The sequence below is a fragment of the Diuraphis noxia genome, unplaced genomic scaffold, assembly GCF_037042655.1.
Source record: "Diuraphis noxia isolate RWA-SAM2 unplaced genomic scaffold, SU_Dnox_SAM2 contig0003, whole genome shotgun sequence".
NCBI classification, from domain to species: domain Eukaryota; kingdom Metazoa; phylum Arthropoda; class Insecta; order Hemiptera; family Aphididae; genus Diuraphis; species Diuraphis noxia.
In genome coordinates, this window is record NW_028301713.1 from 9,564,322 (window position 1) to 9,589,317 (window position 24,996).

The 24,996-nt window shown below is 27.8% G+C and overlaps 1 protein-coding gene across 5 annotated transcripts; it reads left to right on the top strand.

Annotated features, from left to right (window-relative positions):
* Positions 1-22: 22 nt before the first annotated feature.
* On the top strand, positions 23-24,463 carry zip (myosin heavy chain 10). 5 transcript variants are annotated; one of them, XM_089222343.1, is made up of 31 exons: positions 23-611; positions 7,217-7,373; positions 7,443-7,570; positions 15,696-15,719; positions 15,908-15,931; positions 15,993-16,085; positions 16,172-16,334; positions 16,455-16,598; positions 16,667-17,034; positions 17,120-17,290; positions 17,356-18,141; positions 18,220-18,479; positions 18,547-18,763; positions 18,837-19,166; positions 19,243-19,366; positions 19,434-19,642; positions 19,726-19,854; positions 19,933-20,065; positions 20,147-20,325; positions 20,390-20,623; positions 20,687-20,872; positions 20,973-21,167; positions 21,227-21,391; positions 21,572-21,999; positions 22,069-22,211; positions 22,274-22,463; positions 22,545-22,662; positions 22,720-22,883; positions 22,946-23,091; positions 23,195-23,267; positions 24,282-24,463. In XM_089222343.1, exons 1-30 carry the CDS (start codon positions 264-266, stop codon positions 23,218-23,220), a joined length of 5,982 nt encoding a protein of 1,993 aa, XP_089078469.1. In that variant the 5' UTR covers positions 23-263; the 3' UTR covers positions 23,221-23,267; positions 24,282-24,463. The 5 variants fall into 5 exon arrangements, with proteins under 5 accessions (XP_089078469.1, XP_089078468.1, XP_015367375.1 ...); XM_089222342.1 differs by having other exon boundaries at positions 24-611; positions 22,066-22,211; XM_015511889.2 differs by lacking the exon at positions 15,908-15,931 and having other exon boundaries at positions 25-611; positions 22,066-22,211.
* The last annotated feature ends 533 nt before the right edge of the window (positions 24,464-24,996 follow it).

Below are 24,996 nucleotides of genomic sequence, written 5' to 3' on the forward strand. Positions count from 1 at the left end.
ATGCGTTGCAGCAACCCGGACGCGTCCGCCGCCGACTCTTGACGACGACTGATATTTTTTTTACATTATATATTTTTATTATCTCACACGAGACACGTTTTTTTTTCATTGTCAACGCGTCTGCAATATTGTTTTTGATAATTTCGACCGTTTTTTGGTTTATTTTTTTTGTTGGTTTTTTTTATACTTAACGCACGCATAATATCAATTGTATCCATCGCGCCCGTGGACTACGTACGCGAGTGCGCCGAACCGTCGTAGCCATGGACATGGACACCGACCGCTCGGACCCGTTCATGAAATACCTGGCCGTCGATCGCAATCAGCTCAACGATCAGCCCACACAGGCGGAATGGACCCAGAAACGTCTGGTGTGGGTGCCCCACGAGAGCCAGGGCTTCGTGTCGGCCGGCATCAAAGGCGAACGAGGCGACGAGGTCGAGGTGGAAATCGCCGAGACCGGCAAGCGTGTGCTCGTCGACAAAGATGTCATACAAAAGATGAATCCGCCCAAGTTCGACAAGAGCGAAGACATGGCCGAGTTAACGTGTCTGAACGAGGCCTGTGTGCTTCACAACATCAAGGACCGATACTATTCGGGACTGATATACGTAAGTCAATCACATTGTGGTTTTATTTGTAGTCAGACCCATAAAATTGCCTACTTGTTGTGCCTATCGAGTGATATTTAAGATTTCTAACGGCCAGCAACCGGTTTTTAACACTAGCATATCGATGCTGAAGCTTTATTATCCTCCTACGCCTGTGGTAGAATTACATTAGTTTTCCCGACTACCTTAAATATGTGTGTTTATACATCTTATACCTCATACATTAAAGTCACAAAATTTGTCACAAATTGTTATTAGCTCGGTTATTAGTTAAATGTCTAAGATATATACTGAAATCTGCTCTTCATCTACATTCCCGCTGTCCAGTTGTCTACAATTTACAATTCATTAAACATAAAATATAATCCAACAATTCAATGATGTATTTAAATAAAATGTACCTAGTCTTTGATGGAAACTTTTAATTGGTGTAGCACTTATCATAAAATGACTTAAAACATTAGCATTATTTTGATATCAAAGACCTGTTTGCTTGATGAAACAATATGCATTTCATATTATTTATGCTTAAGAAACAGGTAATTTTTCTTTTCAAACTGATAATTGCCAATTATCAATTATATAGAATGATGTTCATACGACATCTAATAAGACATACAAGCAGTAAATTATTTAGGATTTTATTAGTTACCTACTCATCAATTTTTCTTCTTATTGAAGCTTAGAAGATACATTTAGCCAATTATTTGCCCTCCTTAAATATGTCATAATAATATAATTTAAACAACAAATGTATTCTAGTTTGGTAGGTACCTACACAGTTAATTAAATAATAAGTACATATCATAATTTATAGTTATCCATTAAGTAAAACATTTTTTTGTTATGTACCTACATTAATTGTAGTCTTATATAGATAAGTAATACATCAAATTTTTTTATTCATGCTAAATAATTTATCATGTCTATCCATCATAGGTCTTATATGGATTACCTATAGCAACTAACATGGTACCTACCCAAGTTAAACATAAAATAATAGAAGATATAAAATATGGTTATCTTAAAATATTTATATTGGTACCTAGAGACTACTAATACCTATAAAAAAAAATTTATTTTGGTGTCTAACGGGGTGTCTAATAATTCCTCAAATAATTCTTATCTGTATAGGATGCAAATAAGTATAATTAAAACAGGGATTAAAACTTACCTACCTACCTAGTTGTTTTCTCTTACTGACTTTTTAATTTTGATAAGGGAACTTTAAAGGAAATTTATTAGGTAAAAATAAAAATTGCTATTAAATATTGTATCAACTCAAAACTTATAGAAAAGTTATACCTTTAAAAAAATATTTAATAAAAGTCTAGTCAGAACCTGGCCTAAGGTTTGATGCGGTGCTCAAAATATCATACAAATATATAAGGCCAACTCTAAGTATAGTCTTAAAAAAAAGTTATAATTCCAGCTAGTATGTACATACTTATTAATTTGTAGAACATAATTATAATATTCACAAATTATCACAATTGTATTACAATTAGAATAATTATTATTATAATTACTTATACTTCATTAATCTTAACACATTTCATCATCAGTTCAATACTTAAAATAATAAAACTTTTTTATAGATACCAAGGTATTGAGATATTATTTCTAAAAATTAATTTAAAACAATGAATTAACTAATATAAAAATCATAAACATAAAATTAAATACCTGCGGTGTCAGATGTGCTAACATTTTTGTTTGGGTATTTTTAAATTAAATGTCATCAATTTTGTTTGAGTGAACTTTTTTTATACATTTAAGTATATCTATTTGGTACCTAGTTAAGGTATTTCTTTTAATTAGATAAATATTAATATTAGGTTACCTTTACTATTCATATAATGTAATCCATATAAGTACTTGAATATAATATAGTGGTGTAGGTATTTATTTAGAAATATAATGGTTAAATATCTGTAGATTAAATACCAACTGTTTTAATGTGAAAGTTTGAGACGGTTTTAAATTAGGAACTAGTAAACCATATTTGGTTTCAAAATTATACAAGTAGTCAATAGGACAAGGTTGTCAACAACCCTTTACATTTTTACCCATATAAATTTAATTATTCAAAAGTTTATAACGATCAATCATTTGTTGTTGTTATACCTATTATATGTTGGTACTCTATTTTAATACATATCTACTTATAGAAGTTTTTAAAGTACCTACTATAGTTGAGTTACATATCAGAAGTTATTTAGATATGGATTATATGGATAGTAATTATATTAATGTATATTGAAATGTATACAACATATACTTATTATAATAATATAATTACTTAACACTATTAAATAAATTCAACTTTTGGACTTGTAGCTGTTAAATAAATTTCCTTTCATAATAATGATACTTCTTATATATATATATATTATAACACTGATAGTTAAAATATTTTTGTTAATACCTAAAATCTAGTCTATAACTACTTTAGTATAATGTATATATTTATAAAAACATCAAATAAAGTATGTTGTAACCCTGAGTATTCCTTATTCAGAAAAGTTTAAAGTTAAAATTATAATTATGTAGGTATATCAAGTATATTACATAATGGTTCGTATAAATATAATTAACATCTACAATTTATAAAATAATAAAAATAATTTTTAATTCAAATTTAATGATAAAATAAAATATGTAAAAGGTAGGTAGGTACCATTTAGAATTATAGATTAGCTACTTTAGACATGTAATTCGACAAAAACGTAACATTTTTAATCAAATATTTGAGTAGGTATATATTTTATTGTTTTCATAAAATTACCTGCATATTTTATTTTATTTGTTAGGTAGGCAGGTGATATAATATATCAGTTAATGATTTAATAGTATGAATTCCAAAAATTAATTTATAATACCGTAATTTTCAAGGTAATTTTAAATTGTATTTAATTATATTAAATTTGTTATAATATATTGAATTATTAATTAAAATAGAATAAAAATTAAATAGATTATTAACGTGCATATTAATAATATAATAATCGTCATATTTTTTTTTTTTATAGTATCAGTGTTGGTATTTTTAGATTATTGCTTCTGTTTTTCAACTGAAACTCGCTAAATCTATATTATAGTGCTACTATAGTTGCGTACTATGACCATCTGTGATTTATAATAATATGAATTTTACTTCTCAAATATATTTGAACATTTTAAATCAGTAATGTTCATGTTTGTGTTTTTAAATAAACCCACTAAAAATAAATAAACCTACTAAAAATCATTATTATTATTATTAAGCACTTTGGAATGCAGACAGCAGGTCATTTCAGGTCAGGCAGTGTGACATAATCTTGTCTGGACAACTCACCCTTGTAAAAACCTCTATTGTAGAAACATACTTATGGTATTTATTCAATGTGTTCATAAATCGTAATATTATATCACGTGTATTAAACTTAGTAATAAGCAAAAACAAATTATTAAGACTTGATTACTCAGACATAGAATGTACTGGATAGCGTTTGTTTCGCTTAATATTCAATCCTAGATTTAGTGTTGGTCACCACTTGCTGTTGTCTGCTATATTATATATTAGGAACATTAAAAGATTAAAACACAATTAAAAAATAATGCTCGTTAAAATAAAACCAAGATAAAATAACTATGTGTCGCTCTGTAATGGCATTTGTCTAATATACGTTAATTTAATATAAATGTTAATTGTTTTTGATCTACCAAATTATCATTATATTAGAATAATAAATTTATACACAAAATAAAATCGTTATGTTAAATATAAATTATTGATAAAATAATGATTGATTTTTCGACTTGAATGAAACTGTTGTTATCTAATATTATTGAATATACCTATTCCATTTTAAAATCATAAAAATTAGAAGGAAAAATTGTCTTTGCTATTAAGCTGAGAACTGTAACAATATAATTTACTCAAGTTAAAAACAAAAACGCAGTCAATAGGTACACTTTCTATTCGTATTTTTAAATGGTATATTTGATGTAAAATGTTTTATCTATAGTTAATGATTTCGTCATATGGTTGAATTTGAATCTAATCATTCAGTTAAATTTTAATGTATATTTTTATAATTGTGATACCTACTTTAGTACTTAACGATCTTATTTTATTTTGATTATTGACATCTACCTGCTCTGTATTTATGTATTTTTTAACATACGTCGCATACATTCATTAAACTTTTTACCCGTATAGATATTTTTATTGGAAAAATGTATCAAATATTTCGAACAATCTAGGTATCTGTATAAAAAAGTTAATTATAGGTATATGCGTACACTTAACCTATCTATAGTTATAAACGATATGAAGTGAGCTTAGCGTATTGCTTTTATTACATTTACAATTTTTGTGCTGATGGATCTTTGAGAAAAGTCGTAATGCTTCTGTCAAATATTATAATAAATATTTACTGTGCATACTGTGTATAGCTCAAACGCATATTCTCGAAAATAGGAGTGGTTATATTATTATTATGTGTATGTCCAAGGAATGAGTAAAGACTCAATCTATGAGTCATAGTTAACATACTCGAACGACACTTTTCCAACAAATATGTGTTTTTTAAATCTTATTTTCTCTAGCTATTCATTTTTGTATAGCATATATAATTATTTCGTTAATACATTTTTTATTTTAATTAATTTTATTTATTTGAATCTGAAATTAAACACTTAATAGTTTTATAGAATTTCTCATTTTTATTATTTTTATGCATTTATTTAGGCCATACCCGCTAATATTTATTGTACACAATAATAAGTCATTTGTCGTAACCGATTAGTAATCGCAACAATAATGCTGTACGTTGGAATCCTGGTCCATTTTAAAAATTAATTCTATTACGAAATGCAGGAGAAACCTTGCCGGTGTATTGAATCATTCACGGAATTCGTTGTAAATTAGCACCATTTAATCAGATTTAACGGCCATTCGAAAATTCCTTGTAGAAATCAATTAGGTCAAATGGTTTACTAGTAACAATGCAATAAAATGCAATTTTAAAATAAATGTACTTACAATTTATTTATTTTCTTTTATAAAAACAGAAAACTAAGTTCTGTAATACTATATTATTAAATATTAGTAATTATACATTTTATACCAATAAGTCATAAAAAAAATATATGTATGTAAACATAACACATTTTTATGTTTACAAGGGTACACATGTAAATTTCGTGTTAAAACTTTTTTTAGAAACAAAAAAATGTTTATTTTTATCGTTCATAATGTTCATTCCTATTTTAAAATTTTAAGTTAAAACTTCAGCTAATTTTAAAATATAAAAACTAAATTAAATAATTTTAACTTTCGCAAACCCTTAAAATATTGTTAAACGAATATATGTGTGTATTCTAATAGAGTTTTCCTTATTAATTGTATTGAATTATTATTTGACATGCCTTTGCCAAAAAAATGATTATAATAATATTCTAAGGCCACACTTTCAAATGAATATACATAGATAATATAACCAAAAAATCGTATGTTAATCGTGTTATTTTTTTTCTTTTGTATTGAATTGAACGTAAATGAAAAAATATTGAAACTTGATATTTTAATCTACCTTTTGTCTTGCCCACCTCTATTAGAACAACCAACACCATACCACGAAACTTGCATATGCATTTTTAAAGTACCTATTTAAAAGTTAAATGTATGGAAAAAGTTGGTATTTTTTAAATATAATATTGTTGGTGCCCTTTATAAAGTTTACAGCCTGATAAATCTATGACTTCACTTAATTATCACAGTTAGCAATCTAGTTTATTACCTATATCTGTGTTGTATTGTTAGTTGATTACCGATGACATATAGATTAATATTAATTTTCATATGTAACATATTAGGTAAAACAAAATTAACAAAAAATTTTTATAATCATACTATTATGGGTACCTAATATTTAATAATATAATACTAAAACGATAATTTTTGCAAGAGTTTAAATAGTAGGTAATTATTATTTTTTACGATTGTAACGTAGAAAAAGTTACCTGCTAATAGGAGGGAAAATAAATATTAAAATATATATTCTTTAGGACTATAACGGATGTTGTTTTTATGAAACTGGTGGTTTTTGTTTGTAATTTTGTCTTGGATTAGGAGGTACTTTTTTGAATTATCAAAAGAACAGGACATTGAAAACGTAACATATTATTTTTATTCTAAAAAACTCATTAAAAATGTATAATTATTTTTAATTATTATATTATGACAATTTCTTTAAACATTTTGAAATATGAGTTTTAATCATTATTCAATAAAATCTTGTTTTATGAAAAGTACCTTTAGGTATAGGCATTACCCTATATTTTACCGTCAAAATCAATCTTGCTTGGCAATTTTTGACAATTAAAATATCGTGTTATATATATATATAGTATTATGAAAAAGAAAAAATATACATCCAAATGTGTAGAAAAATAGTTAGACAGTGTAATTTGTGTTCAACACGCATCCCTACATTTAATGCAACAAGTTAGAGGATATTAAGCTTTATAGGTATGTTTACCGAATCAAACTTAGGACTGAGTTGATAATTATTTTGTGTTTTTATAAATTTTATATAGCTTCCTTTTTTAATTTTTAGACGTATTCTGGCCTCTTTTGTGTAGTGGTTAATCCATACAAGAGATTACCTATCTACACAGAAAATATAATGGAACGTTACAAAGGTAACAAACGACATGAAGTACCACCACACGTATTCGCAGTAACTGATACTGCATACAGATCGATGTTACAAGGTTAAATATACATTTTTATGCATATATTTATAGGTGTAAAAAACATATTTTATATTTTTTATATTTTAGATCGAGAAGATCAGTCGATATTGTGTACTGGAGAATCAGGAGCTGGAAAAACCGAGAATACAAAAAAAGTGATTCAATACCTGGCCTACGTGGCTGCGTCTAAACCCAAAGGAGTGATTCAACACGCTGTGAGTAACCACATATCTGTCATAATCATTTTTATACATTTCGACTTCGACCCACTTATTCAATTGAAATCTATCGCCATTCCAACAAACAATTAATCAAAAAAAAAATATATATATATATATATTTCTTAACCAATATCATTAAATAAACATTTTAAATTTTAAATTGTGACATTTCCATAACATCAATTAATAATTATTCAACGGATATTAAAAATTATTAACAGTTTCTTATTCGGAAATTATATTTGCTTTATAAATGCTAATAATTCGAATTTGAATTAAATATAATAATTATTTTAATTTTAATTTATTTTGTTGAATCAATTAATTTCAACAACTAACTTAAGCAAATAAAGTACTAAAATTTTTAAATTTAAACTGATAAAATGTAAAAATAAGGGACTACATATTATGTTCAAATTAATGTTATACGTATAGATTTTGTACTTTTAGCATTTCTGTAGGTTTGAAATGAAGGCGTAATGTTGATTTAACTTAAAACCACTCCCACTTCTATATTAGGCTCTTAGATGAATATCTGAAAAGTAATTCATGTAATACGCCGTGATTTTTAACCGGCATTAATAGATCTCACGTTTACTGTTGTTTTATTCATTACGCCGACGGACGCGTGCAAAACTCGACCGTAATAATGCACATATTCCGCATGAAATCTTCCATTTTTAATCTGTAGGGGTTTACGTGAAAGCTGGTATATTATGAAAACCAGAATGGAGTTGACCTTAGTTATGGATTTAAAATATTTCTTTCCATGTTTGTACTATTATTTATGTCCATGTATTTTCTTTACTCATATCACAATACATTAGTATTATACCCTATAGTGATTTGTACTTGTTCTAATTGATAGGCGTATGTTATTTCTTGGCCTATACTTTATTTATTCACTGCTGCTGTACATGATTGACGCTCACCGTATGAGTAATGAATATATTATTGTATATATGTATTTTTACACTGTCCGTTGAATATTAATATTTGCCTTAAACTGCAGCAGTGTGGATTGTGCACTGTGCACGAATCATTACTTGGTGGCAAACACGGTGAAAGCTATTATCTTTATTGGCTCGAACAATACATAATCTGTCCTTATTTTGCTTGGAATAATAGCGAGACTCGTCATTGTTGTGTAGATACTGCAGCTCAACATCCATGAATGGTGGGCTCTAAGACGGTAAAATATTCATGTCTAACTATCATGCAGTTATAATCGTCAATGTCTATGTATCGTCAGTAGTCAATTTCAATTTAGGCAGTTTCCGTTGAATGCCTAATTATAATAATTTTCTCACTGTCCCAGTGACCTTACACGCTGATTTTTGAATCAAATAATAGAAGATAAAAGATCAAACCAAATTTGGTTAGGTTGTTTGTTTTGGATTAATATCTTTACTCGCCGTTCATGACTTGTATTATTTTTTAAATATATGGAGGTATCCGTATGTATCGTGTCGATGTCATGTACTCATGTCTCATGCGTGTATAATTAATATTCATTATGTAGAATGATTTTGCCCAAAGAACACAAAATATCAATGTATTATTCTTCTCTATTGCAGAGAATAAATATTTATAGTTGAGTACAGTGAAAGTAATGTCGAGATTTATCGGACTCCCGTGCAGCTACAAGGATGATGTTGAGGTTTACTGCCTTATTTGGCGCCAAACTGATCAGTCCCACATATGGTCACAATTTTTCTTTTCTTAATCGTGTCATGTGCAAATTCTCATTATATAAGACATCCGCGTGGTTACCCAAATTCACACACGGTTATCATATGCATTAGTCTATTTTTGGGCATATGAATAGATACTAACGATCTATTACCATATATTATATTTATTACATTATGTATATGTATATCATGTCATTGATCAAAAAGTGATATGGCCGTAAACAACTTCTACTATTATGAAAAATAAAATATTGTAATTCATCCATATTAGGTTCTCGAGTTTGTAAAACGTTTTACAAAAACAAAATTAATTTAAATTTCATCATCATTTTTAAATTATTAAATAGACATTTTTAAATAATATAAAATTAAAATATATTGTAATTAATTTACGCTTAACAACTTAATGATGTTAAAAATTCTTTATTATATCAATAAGTTAGATGACCTTGTATGTCAGAAACACTTTAATTTAATAAAAAAAAAATAATAATAATAATAATATAAAATTAAAATAATAAGATTAACTTTGTCAGAAAAACTGAGAATATTTTAACTTCTAGAAAAATAAATTCTTTAGTTTTCAGATTCTACGAAGTTGCTTTTTATTTCAAAGCGTTTGTTTAGCACACAGTCACGTCTGATTTAACTGTATAGTAGTTATATATTATGAAGTATGAACAGGATACAATGACGAGTTTTTAATCAGTTACTCGGCACGTGCCTACTGTTGAATATTTGTATTTTTTAACATTGATAGTAGTGATAGATCAATCGCTTAATCTGCTCAGTATAAAAGATCAACTATTATTAATTTATTTGTGTTTTTAAAACGTAAAATAGACTGCTAGAACGAATTCGTCTTAACTTATTAAATTTATACTAATTTTTATTCTAATTATTTAATTGTTTATCAGTTACAATTTTGGAAAGTTATGAGGTTTATTCTGTAATACTGAGTAATGAACCAATTACGAATAGGTATCATGTTAATTTTTTAAACAAAAATCAATGATTATACTCCAAAGCAATGGCAGTTATTATAGACGTAGACATATTATATTAAATGGGTGTATAAAACACCTCATCACTGAATTCAAAATTATAATATCGGAAGTTCGATGTTAATTATTACTTTATTAGTATTAAAAGTCTAGTCCCCCAAAACTAATGTTTTAGAAAAGTTTCATCCATAGTATATCGCAACATTGAAACTTAGTTAATATTTTAATTAATTTATGAGGGTATTACCTAACTTTTTAAAGTTATAAAAATTAAGTTATTATTTTTAAATATTCCTATTTTCTTAATAATTTTCCTAATAACAAAAATCATAAAAATTGTTTATCCTATACAAATTACAATTTCTGGTGGAATCAGCATTATGGATGCGATATACCACATAAGGGAGAAATATCAAATAATTGTGTTCACAAAATGGTCCTCCTTCCAGCACTATCATTTTAAAGTCATTTATATGATTGTAAATTGTGATTATTAAACGAATTGGTTGATTTGGTTTTAAATTATATTTAGATAAATATTTACACTAATAAATTATGTTTGTGACTTAATTAATTAATATTATGATGAATAGTTTATTGTTATTTACTTGCGTCTTTGCTTACATTAGTAAATGTTATTGTTATATTGCTCTTAATGTTTCTAAATTTCTTATACTTTATTGTATTCTTTTCGGGTTTTGAAAAATCTTTATACTGGCTTATTATGTTGTATATGATATTTTTATTTTTCGTCTGTTCTTTCAAGTTATAATAATATTATTTATGATTGTGTGATTCTTACCAATAAACACAGACTAAAAAGCTCGGGAGTCTATGAGGCATTGTGTTTTAGTTTGCAGACAGCACCAGTCAATCATCGTTTAATACACCATTTTTAATGATTGTGTTAGTAATAACAATACCATATTATGCCAGTTTGTATAAAAAATTAATTAATTTAATGGTACACTAAAATTTTATGGACCAATCATGGGTCACTAAATCATTTACTATTGATTCATTCAATTTTTAGTGATTGATTATGCAACCTAGAAATAGTATCTGTATAACAGTATAGTTGATTGTTGTTTTTTTGTCGCGTTGACGTATATATAATTATTGATACGGGTTTGGACTTGGAGCTCCGTTGAATCAGCGTGGCCTTCTTTCTGTTTTTATTTTTCTGTCACATTAAGGCAACGACCTGCTCGATAACGCGCAGAAAACCTATTATGGAATTGACGAGGTGTTAAAATCGCTGCTAAAATCAACAGTGGAATAGTGTATTTTGTAATTTACCCGTCTGCATGAAGCATGCATTAAATTTACGTACCACCGCCAAGAGTCGATTCCAAAGCTAGGTCCCAAAACTCACGTGCATGTTACCATAAATAGCTTCTTGTGCTTATCACGGTGACGTCCGTGAGGTACGCTCTAAACATATTAGTGAGTGGCCTTGTGCACGGTGACTTATTTGTAAAAAAAATGTACAAATATGTAGAAATATAATTTATAATGTATTAAAATCGCGTATGTGAAATTTCGTCTTGTTCACTGTATGGGTGTTTCGCGTACGATTACGTTTTTTTAAATCGAATTCTCGCTATCGTTGTTTGCATGTATGACTCACACATTATAGAGCCCCCTTGCAATTTCTGCCAGATAAGTTAGCTTAATTGTTTTATTATTATAATTTAGAAAATGCTCGAGAAATATCGTTTTCATAAAATTAAACACTTGCAGCCTAATCGTAAAATACATATTGAGTAATTATGAGTAATTATTTTTAAACGCTAGTAATGCTTAATCAATTCATATAATATCGGAAAACGTTAAAAATCATCTTTAGAGATCCTAATCTTATGCTTGAAATAATCGAATATATTTACCAGTTTGGAATATTCTAGCGTCTAGGCAAACGTTTTAAAATACTATTACATACGTACAGAGTAATCATTTTTCAAAAATATTAACAAATAGAAAAAAGTAATCGACGATGACACTGTATAATAATATGAACCTCAAATATTTCCAAACGCGTTCAATTGTATTAATGTATTAATGTTTGCAATCGTTGTTTACGAATCATCGCAGTTTGTTTAAAAACCATCGACGACAACGATGATGATGATTTAATAATAATAACAATAATATGCGCGTTCAAATAATATATACAATATACTACACACGTGTGATTTTTATGTTGAATAATGATGATAATAATTTTTTTTTCTTTCGCAATACAACCTACGCCGGCCCTACATCGAGAAATCCTGCAATATCATAATAATATTGTGTTAAGTGATAACGTTTGATCCACTAGGAGTTATATGAATAACAGAAATCGCATACTTGTATTTGATTATTTTGATACATCTTTATTATCTAAGGGTATCGAATAAGTTTTTAATACTTAATTGTGGTATTAAATACTATTTATGTATACATATACTTAATATATATTATATATTATATTATTTTTAACGGAATCGATAACCTTATTTCATATTTTTAATTCTTTATTAATGATAATCTTACTACCACTAGTTAGTTTCTTGATATTACGCTGGATGTCTTGAGTCATAGATTTTATTTTATTCGTATTAATTAGTCTTAATTCCTTTATTTTGATAAAATCTACAAAATATGTACCTAATTTTAATGACAACAACAATTATTATGTATTATAAAATTCAATTATTCTATATTCAAGCAAACTCTTCCGTCTATTTTAATTATTGTTCTAATTACTAACAGATTGTAAATCATATTGTAAAAAAAAATATATTCAGTAGCTTTTAAGTACTTATGTGGTTACTTATATATCATGGTATCAAACAATATTACAATATTATATTATTAATGATTTTTAAAATATAATTCTGAACCATTCACGCGGCATTATTACAGCAATACATTTATGACTATTTCTGTAAAATCTAAAACACAGAATGGACATTTTTATTATCAAGTATGATGTATCCGTTTGAAGATCATCCCAAAGACGTAAAAATGTCTGAGGAATCGAATAAAAAAGGCGCCAGACAACATGACTTTTCAATTTATATTCGTGCATACAAAACATACAACTTACCTATAGAATAATATTATAGCATACACATGAGTCGCATAATACCTATTCGGCGATAAGAACTTGGCTCATTAGTCGTGTTTCTCGGGGACGTGTATGTGTGTAGTGTGTACGCGTTGGATATATATTATAATATTATTATACTTTTTGTATCCTATATAATACCTCTGTATCGTGTTAGGTGATGTTTTTTTCTATTGCGCGGTTAAAAACGCGACCTGAGTCGTCTGAAAACGCATAGCGCCGCGTCTTTGTTTCGCGCGCGCGTTTATGTTAATCGTCACGTTCTCCGTCTCGCGAATTTGAACGAAGAAAAGAAATCGCGCTACCGTCCAACGGCTATAAATAACATTCGCGATATTATATTATAATATTATTAGGTACCAATATTAAACGATGTAAAGTAATAAATTGTCTAATAATATAAAAATAATAATTTTTTCTCAAAAAAAAAATCCTTCATGAATGTCTTTGCATCCAACTTTGAGCAAAACAATAATATATATACAATAACATTGTAGGCACGCATTAAATGCAGGGTCCAAAAACAAAAATTATAATATATTTGTATTCCCAATGACTTGTGTAAAAATAAAAATATATATTTAGCGTTTCGTGTACTGGTGGATATGTTTTCTTTTTGGTATTCTCGTCTCGTACTAGCAAGTATCGTAACGATAGTTTATTTATGAAGCGCGTGTGCGTAATAATGTAATATAATATAATATTAAATTTTATAAAAAAAACACCAAAACATGCGATTAGTAGTTGAAATTATACTATGTACCTAAATACTAATGGCTGCAGCAATTATCACAATTATTATGTTATTGATAAAAAATAAAATTTTACCGGTTTACAAATATATTTTTAAATTTTCGTTTTGATTTATTGTAATCATATTATTATCGAAAATTATCTACTGATTTTGCCCCCGTAAAACATATTCAAATTATTTTTATTTCTATAGTAGCAATTAGAAATATAAACATAAGCATGTGTAAAGTATTATACTTATTAATGATTATATTATATAATGCGTGACGTACAAAAATTCTTATAAAAATAATTTTTAAATTAAATTTCTTGTTAAAAATCAACAAATTATTTCTTCATTAGTCATTGGTGGATTAGGTCGTTGTAATTTATTGACATTAGGAAACGTGTCTCATAGATTATTAATGAGTGTTCGACCAAAGTTTTATAGATAGTAGTTTTACACTTACAAACTGGTTCTGTAGTTAATGTGTTTTATCATTAATAATTTAACTTATTGTCAGTAAAAGGTAGAAGGTATTTACACAAATAAACGAAGTGTTTTTTTGTCCTAAAGTTAAATGCACTTGCTTATCATAAACATTTTTAAAATAATTATTAGACATCATAATAGGTAAATAATTATTATTGATAACTAAAGGTACCTACACTAAAATGTGTGGGCTTGTCAACAATTTTTCAATTTATAATTGGTTAAAATAATTCCCTAAAAGCTTAAACTCTTTGTTACGATATAATTTAAACACATATTAATACAGTTTACAATTAATCGATTGTATGTATTTTGATTTATGGGATGGAAATTTTAGGCCCTTGGTTATTTTTTTAAACCCATGATCGCTTTTTAAATTTTAATACATATTTCTACGAAGATACTATTAAATTAGACCACTAATGTATAACGCTAACTTATCCATATTATTTTTTTATTAATAATTTTCAACAAATTTGGATTTAGAAAAAATTTATTTTGACTATTTGATTGTTATTTTCAATTGGGGTGTTTATCCTTAGTCGTTTTGCGTGTTTTCGATGCATTTAAATCTAGTATTTACAAAATATACAACCGAACAGAACAAAAATAAGTACATATTATGTACTAGGTATTGAAGTTTTTAATTTGTGATTTTTCTGTAATGTAAGCATTTAATATTAATTTCATTACCTGTGTTCAATAAAACCAATATTAGAATTTATAATATTATATTATGTATAATTATTATTTAAAGAATCTCTTATTCATATTACACAAATAGAACCTGTACAATGTGTAAATAGTTGTTTTTAAATAAAACAACAATATTACGTAACTTAATTATTTATTTTATATTTAAAACACTACCTTTTTATATAACAATGTAGAAAAAGTCAATTTGTAGTTTTCCAACTATTGACGAAATATTAAAAAAAAATTGTTTAATAATAAGTTTTTCAACTTTCAAACTTCAAAATCTTTATCTATTTTTAACCTTGAAAATCGCTATATTTGATTGAAATACTAATTTACTTGTTTTATTTTTTCCATGTTTATGTTGATTTTTGGAAAATCACAGTCACCCGGTCCAGCTTTAGTTGTTGTAAGTATATACAATTATATGCTTATACATTTATCTAGTTTATTATATGAGTATATTTATCTGTGTTCAACATTCAATTTTTTTTATTTAAACTCCTAAAAATATATTGTGTATTAAAATATTTACATTGCCTTAAAAAAATGTTTGCATGCTTTCCATTCGGATTGATGATGTACTTATTTAACTAGTGTAATACTAATGTTAGTTACGAGGTAAGTAGAAAAATATTTTTTTGTTCAATAAAAAAATTTGTATATATGTTTTTTTGTTTAGGGCGAACTAGAACAACAGCTGTTGCAAGCTAATCCCATTTTAGAAGCATTTGGTAATGCAAAAACTGTGAAAAATGACAACTCTTCTAGATTTGTGAGTTTTGTTTAAAATTAATATGTTGATGACTGTAATATAAAATTAATAAAACTAATAAAATATTTTTTTATATATATTTACAGGGTAAATTTATTCGTATCAATTTTGATGCTTCTGGTTTCATTGCTGGTGCTAACATTGAAACTTACTTATTGGAAAAATCGAGAGCTATACGTCAAGCGAAAGATGAACGTACATTCCATATTTTCTACCAATTGCTATGTGGAGCAACTACTGAACAAAAAGGTAAATATATAATATAATAAATATCAATATCTTTTTTTTTTTTATTGATTCAAATTTCGTTTATTTATTTGTGTTAGTAAATAAATTTAAATTTATTTATTTTTATCATTTTGTTTTAAGCTGAATTTATACTTGAGGATCCTAAAACTTATAGTTTCCTCACAAATGGTAACCTCCGTGTACCCGGTGTAGATGATGCTGCTGAGTTTAGAGAAACTGTTAATGCTATGAATATCATGGGAATGACAACAGAAGATTATTCTGGTGTGTTAAAACACAATTTTACGTTAAATATATTTTAACTGAATATGCATACTTATTTTCTTTTTTAGCTATTTTCCGAATTGTGAGTGCCGTTATGTTGTTTGGCAACATGCAATTTAAACAAGAACGCAATAGTGACCAAGCCACATTACCTGATAATACAGTAGCACAAAAAGTAGCTCATCTATTGGGTTTGTCTATTACTGAAATGACTAAAGCTTTCCTTAGACCACGAATCAAAGTAGGCAGAGACTATGTATCTAAAGCCCAGACTAAAGAACAAGTAGAATTTGCTGTAGAAGCTATTTCTAAAGCGTGTTATGAACGTATGTTCCGTTGGCTAGTTAACCGCATTAATCGATCTCTGGATAGATCTAAAAGACAGGGAGCATCATTCATTGGAATCTTGGATATGGCTGGATTTGAAATATTTGAAGTAAATTATTTAATTTATTGTATTTTGTAATATTTTAGTCTAATTAGTAAATATTTGTATTAATGTATTTTTTTATTTTTATTAGTTAAACTCATTTGAACAACTGTGTATTAATTACACTAATGAAAAACTGCAACAGCTATTCAACCATACAATGTTTATTCTAGAACAAGAAGAATATCAAAGAGAAGGCATTGAATGGAAATTCATTGATTTCGGTTTGGATTTGCAACCTACTATTGATTTAATTGACAAAGTATATATTGCGATTAAATTTTAAATTTTATTTTAACAAAAACTAATTTTTTTTTAATTTTATAGCCTATGGGTGTTATGGCCTTATTAGATGAGGAATGTTGGTTCCCAAAAGCCACTGATAAATCATTTGTAGAAAAACTTATGTCTGCCCAAAGTGTTCATCCCAAATTCCATAAAACAGATTTTAGAGGTGTGGCTGATTTCTCTATAATCCATTACGCTGGAAAAGTTGATTATTCTGCACATAAGTGGCTTATGAAGAACATGGATCCATTGAATGAAAACATTGTTCAACTCCTTCAATCATCTCAAGATCCATTTGTAGCTCATATCTGGAAAGATGCAGAAATTGTGGGTATAGCTCATCAAGCTCTCACTGATACACAGTTTGGAGCACGAACAAGAAAAGGAATGTTCCGTACAGTTTCACAATTATATAAGGAACAATTGAATAAGTTGATGATTACTTTGAGAAACACTAATCCTAATTTTGTAAGATGTATTATTCCTAATCACGAGAAAAGAGCCGGTAAAATCGATGCCCAACTTGTGCTAGATCAACTGCGATGCAACGGAGTCTTAGAAGGAATTAGGATTTGTAGACAGGGTTTCCCCAATCGTATTCCATTCCAGGAGTTCAGACAGCGATATGAGCTTCTTACATCTAATGCTATACCTAAAGGTTTTATGGACGGTAAAAAGGCTTGTGAAAAAATGATTAAAGCTCTTGAACTTGATACAAATCTCTATCGTGTTGGTCAGTCTAAAATATTCTTCAGAGCCGGTGTTCTTGCCCATTTAGAGGAAGAGCGAGACTTCAAAATTTCTGACCTTATTGTCAATTTCCAAGTAGGTATTTTTTAAATAATGTTATCATGCTATAAACTTATAATTATTTAGCTTACTATAAATCACATTTGGTTTTAGGCTTTCTGTAGAGGATACTTAGCAAGAAGAAATTATCAAAAACGTCTACAACAATTAAATGCAATTCGTATCATTCAGCGCAATTGTTCAGCATATTTAAAATTAAGGAACTGGCAGTGGTGGCGTTTGTATACTAAAGTTAAGCCACTTTTAGAAGTTACCAAACAAGAAGAAGTGTTGTCTATTAAAGAAGAAGAATTGAAGGTAGTCAAGGAAAAATTAGATTCTCAAATGCGTGGTATCATTGAACTTGATAAAAAGTAATATATTAAAAATTGTATTTACTAATTTATATTTCAGAATTTAAAATTGTATTTTTATTTATAGATATCAAACAGCAGTGGACGAGAAAAATGCTTTAGCTGAACAACTGCAAGCAGAAGTTGAATTATGTGCCGAAGCTGAGGAAATGAGAGCTAGACTTGCTGCCCGAAAATTAGAATTAGAAGAAATATTACATGATTTAGAAGCTAGAATTGAAGAAGAGGAAGAAAGATCTAGTTCATTAGCTCAAGATAAAAAGAAGTTGCAAATGAATATAAATGTAAGTACCTTTAACTATTATTTAAATATTTGATTTTGTATTTACTTTAATTTTTTCAATTTAATATTTTTAGGACTTGGAAGAACAATTAGAAGAAGAAGAAGGAGCGAGACAGAAACTTCAATTAGAACGTGTACAGACTGATGCCAAACTTAAGAAACTAGAAGAAGATCTTGCACTTGCTGAAGATACTAATATGAAACAAGTCAAGGAGAAAAAGGTTTTGGAAGATAGAGCTGCAGATTTGGCACAAGCGTTAGCTGAAGAAGAAGAAAAAGCTAAACATCTAGCTAAATTAAAAGCAAAACATGAAGCATCCATTGCAGAGTTAGAAGAACGCTTATTAAAAGACAATCAACAGAGACAAGAAATGGACCGTACTAAGCGTAAAGTTGAGACTGAGGTTAGCATACATCTAGCATATATCATCAGTAACTGATTAGAAACTATTGTTTGTATTATATTAACATTATTTTTAGGTAAATGATTTAAAAGAACAACTAAACGAAAAGAAAGCTCAAGTAGAAGACTTACAATTACAACTTGGTAAACGAGAAGAAGAATTGACACAAGCATTCATGAGAATTGATGAAGAAGCTGCTAGTATGTTGTTTTTTTTTTACCTTTTTCTTGTATAGTTCATTATTTGTATAAATACCATTTTTAATAGGTAAAGCCCAATCCCAAAAGGCTCTCAGAGAATTGGAATCACAACTTGGGGAACTTCAAGAGGATCTTGAAGCTGAACGTACAGCTAGAAGTAAAGCAGAGAAACAAAAACGTGACCTTAATGAAGAACTTGAAGCTTTGAAACATGAGCTTTTGGATTCTTTGGACATAACTGCAGCACAACATGAACTTAGAGCAAAACGTGAACAGGTATAATAAATATTAATCATTTATTAGTTGACATGCTTGACCTTTAACACACCTTAATATCCATAAATGTTGTTTCCTATTAGGAATTGGCAACCCTTAAGAAATCATTAGAAGAAGATACACAATCCCACGAAATCATTATTACCGAAATGCGACACAAACACAGCCAAGAAATATCCGTTATAAATGAACAAATAGAATCCTTGAAAAAAGTATTACTTTGAAATTTATAACTTGTATTATGTAATATTATACTTATTTTTTATTTTTACTATTTATTAATTTTTTAGTCTAAAAGTCAATTGGAAAAATCTAAGCAAACTCTTGAAGCTGAAAATGCTGATCTTGCTGCTGAACTTAAGTCTTCTGCATCTTCTAAATCTGAATTAGAAAGGAAACGTAAAATTACTGAATCTCAACTTAGTAAGTACTATTTTTTATAAATTTATTTTTGTTTATAATACAATATTTAGAAATTCAATTTTATAATTTTATATTATTTAGGTGAGTTACAAAGTAAATTTGCTGAATCTGAACGTTCGAAAAATGAATATATCGATAGACTTACTAAACTTAGCAATGAATCTGAATCCATTGTTAGTCAGTTGGAAGCGGCTGAACTCAAAGCTTCTGCTGCTGAAAAATCAGCAGCAACTATGGAAACTCAGTTGCAAGAAACACAGGTATTTAAAAATAGATTTCAATTCAATTCTTCTTTTTAGGCTAATTATTTTTATTTTGTCTTAGGCACTTCTAGAAGAAGAAACCAAATTTAAATTGTCATTAAACTCAAAACTGAAACAAATTGAAAGCGAAAAAGAAATTTTACAAGAACAATTGGAAGAAGAAGAAGAGTCCAAGAAAAACATGGAAAAACAAATAGTTGCTCTTAATTTACAAATAACTGAAATCAGGAAAAAAATGGAAGATGATGCTGAAGCAACTGCTGCGATGGAAGCTGCTTATAAGAAAGCCTTTAAGGTATATTATATAATTACTATATTATATTAGATAAACAAGTGTATTAACATACATTTTGTTTAGGATGTTGAATTGTTACAACGACAAATTGAAGAATTGCAAGCAACAAATGATAAATTGGAAAAGTCAAAGAAGAAACTTCAATCAGAACTAGATGACATTAATATTGATTTAGAAGCTCAGCGCTCCAAGGTTATCGAACTCGAAAAGAAACAAAGAATATTTGATAAAACTCTTGCCGAGGAAAAGGTAATGAAATAAGAATAAAAATAGGATTATTAGATTTACTCTGATTTATTACTTTTTATAATATAATATTTCATATAATTTTTGTAAATACTTAAACTAGGCGGTTTCTGAACAAATGGCTATTGAACGTGATACTGCTGAACGAGAAGCTCGTGAAAAGGAAACACGTGTGCTTTCTTTAACCAGAGAGCTTGATGAAATGATGGTGAAAGTTGAAGAATTGGAAAGAGGAAAGAGAACGCTACAAAATGAATTGGATGAATTGATAAACAGTCAAGGAACAGCTGACAAAAATGTTTGTACATTTTTTGTTTACATATTTGAAATGAAAATTAAATATTAATTTTTTCCTAGGTTCATGAATTGGAAAAAGCTAAACGAATATTAGAATCACAATTGGCTGAAATACGTGTACAGAATGAAGATTTGGAGGATGAACTTCAAATCACTGAAGATGCTAAATTAAGACTTGAAGTGAACATGCAAGCATTGAGGGCTCAGTTTGAACGTGATCTTGTTGTAAGTAATTTATGAAAATACCTTAAATGAATGCTAATTTATATCTAACTTGCTTTGGTAAGTTTCCGATTCCTATTTCTCTTTTTCTTTAATGTTCATAGGCCCATAGCTAATATAAATTATAGCTACTATAAGTCATTAAATTAAGTTGTGTTAATTAGATAAATTTTAAACTTTTAGGCCAAAGAAGAGCAGAGTGAAGAAAAACGTAGAGGACTTCTGAAGCAAATTCGTGACATTGAAGCTGAACTAGAAGATGAACGTAAGCAAAGATCTACTGCAATGGCCGGTCGCAAGAAAATCGAAGCTGATTACAAAGATTTAGAACAACAGTTAGACATGCACAACAAATTAAAGGAAGATGCTTTGAAGCAACTTAAGAAATTACAAGTTCAATTGAAAGATGCTACCCGTGATGCTGAAGAAGCTAGAGCTTCTCGCGATGAGCTTTCGGCAACATCTAAAGAAACTGAACGCAAATTGAAATCTGTAGAAGCTGAGTTACTGTTGTTGACAGAAGAGTTGTCTGCATCTGAAAGAGCTAGACGTGTTGCAGAAAGTGAACGTGATGATCTGCACGAAGAAATGAACAGCAATTCCAACAAAGGGTTTGTATTTTTATTATTTTTGATTCAAATTTTGAATGATTTTTAATTTTAATTTTATTTTGTTAGCAGTACATTAATGGTTGATGAAAAGCGTCGCTTGGAAGCAAGAATATCTACGTTGGAAGAAGAATTAGAAGAAGAACAGACAATGTCAGAAGCTCTGAATGAACGAATTAGAAAAGCTCTAATTCAGATTGAACAGTTGAATTCAGGTAAATTAATTATAACTTTTGTATTTCATCAAAAATATTTCATCAATTATAATTTTTATTAGACTTGGCAAATGAACGAGCAACAACACAGAAATTGGAGACAAATAAAATGTTATTCGACAGACAAAACAAAGAACTAAAGGCCAAATTAGCAGAAATTGAAACCAATCAACGTGTAAAAACTAAAACTGCTATTTCTAACTTGGAATCTAAGATTGCCAATCTCGACGAACAGCTGGAATCTGAAGCCAAGTATGTAACCTAACCTCCCCTAGATTGATTAAAAGGAATTTTTACGTATTGTTGTTACTAATGGTAATTTTCAATGATTAGGGAAAGACAATTGCAACAGAAAGCTAATCGCAAATTAGAAAAGAAAATGAAAGAAGTAATGATGCAGTTAGAAGATGAGAGGAGAACAATTGAACAATACAAGGAACAAGTTGAAAAGGTATGTTTATCAAACCTTATCAAGAACATCGTTACCACGTGAAACTGTCTTTTTTAGAGCAATGCCAGAGTTAAATCCTTAAAAAGGCAAATTGAAGAAGCAGAAGAAGAAATCAGCAGAGAGAAACACCAGAAACGAAAAATTCAACGCGATCTCGATGAACTATTGGAATCCAATGAATCAATATCCAGGGAGAACAATAATTTGAGAAGCAAACTCAGGTTCTTATTAATGCATTCTAATATATTTTTTGAAAAAACGGTATAATATATATATTTTTTAGGCGAACTGGAGTGACCACAACATCTAGAATAGGTGCTACTGGTACTAAACGAGGATCAACAATTGATGATTTATCGACAGTCCACGGAAGTTCTCTAGATGATTCGCTGGAGTCGAACAATGGATCGAATGATACAAATTCTCTTGGTAAGCAATAACAGTAAATTACGAGTATAATTAGAATAAAACTATAGCATTATACTCTTCTCATGGTCAAGTAGATGGCGTGAATTAATATTACAATATTTAGGTGCCGAAGATATGTGGTCTCGCTAAATTTTCAAGATTTATTACTTTTCAATCAAAAAAATAAATAAATAATGGTATGTAGGGAATGCACATGAACAACCACCTCTTAGTTCCCGACTCACTAATTTAACTCCTTCTTGTTAAAACATTGGCTTATTTATGAACAATATTCAAAATTTAAATTGGGATTTTTACAGTCATCTCAAGGTTAATTAAATATTTTTAATTTGTACATAAGCCATTGTTTTTTTCCCACGTTAAACGCATGGGAAAGTGTAGTAATTAATCTGTACCCTCGCATTATCTCTACAACAGCTATGTTCAAAATATTTTTGAAATTTAAAAATAAAATATATTTGATTGCTATTTGTATATTTTTGGGCTATGATAATAATATATTTTTACTTTTGGTTTTTGCTTAGCAATATCAACATATGGTGAAAATAATATACAAAATGTTTGAATGCAGCTGTTTGTTTTAGTTTAAAATAACAATCCAAAATCAATATTTTATTCTATTGTATATTATTATACTGATAATTAATAATTATTATTTTTGAATATAATCTAATATTAACAATGAATGTACTAGCACACTATCTAATTATAGTTTAATTTTCAATTCCAGACTAATTCCTTTCTTTTAAATTTTAATTAATACCTAGTATTACCAATTTGTGTAGTTATTTGTATAACTACTGTCTCACTCAAAATTAATATTGGTGATTATTTGATTTATGAGTTTTTTGATTTATAAATTATAAGTTATACATAAAAAAAAATAAGCAGTTAATATATTCCATTGATATGGTATATTTTTAATTCACCACGGAGAAAAGAAAACAAATGATAAGAAATAAGTGATGAGTGATGACATTTATTGAGTAACACACAAATACTTTTTACAAGCATTGAAATCGTTAGAACTATAATAATTGGATGATAGCATGTACAATAAAATAAAACGCTATTTTTAATCATTAATAATGAAAATCAGAATGTAGTTTTTAGACTGATCGTATTTGTTTAATCTCTAAAATGTAATCATCAATTATAACTCGTATCATAATAACTTATTAATTTTTCAGGTCCATGAAAACAAAACAAAAAAAACAAGGCTCAAAAAGAAACCGAATTTTTTAAATTATAGTTTTAACCAGAAACATGACCCCCCTCGAAAATACCCTCAACTATTGTATTGTACTTATATAAACTGTATACTTTAAAAATTTAATTTGTCACCAAATAAAAATTGTCACTTCTGACATTATTTTTGAAATTATTCTGGAAAGCATGTATTGCAACACCCATTGTTTTTCCGTGAACGAAAACTGTTATTATTTATTATTTATTTATAATTATTTTATGTTTTTTTAAAAAAAATTTTGTGTTTGTACAAAATAATTTCTTATCTAACAATAATAATTATTTATATATATTAATCATTAACCATATAATAATAAAAACATTAATGCCATTTACATTTTTATATTTATATTCAAATTACATATTACTCGTCAGTAATTTAATGTGCTACACATTCCTTATTATTATTATTATCATTATTATTATTATTATTATTATTATTATTTTATTTATTTTTTTTTTGTATTTGTTACATTTTATACAGAATCGTGGAAGTGTAGATAAAATTAAAAACGAATAATTTTTTTTTATTTTACCTATATATTGATGATAATTTGTATTTTCAAATTTGTTGTGAAAACCAGGTACTGATGAAAAAAAAAATTCATATATTTATACATAAATACTTATCATACACAGATTATTCTTTTTTATACT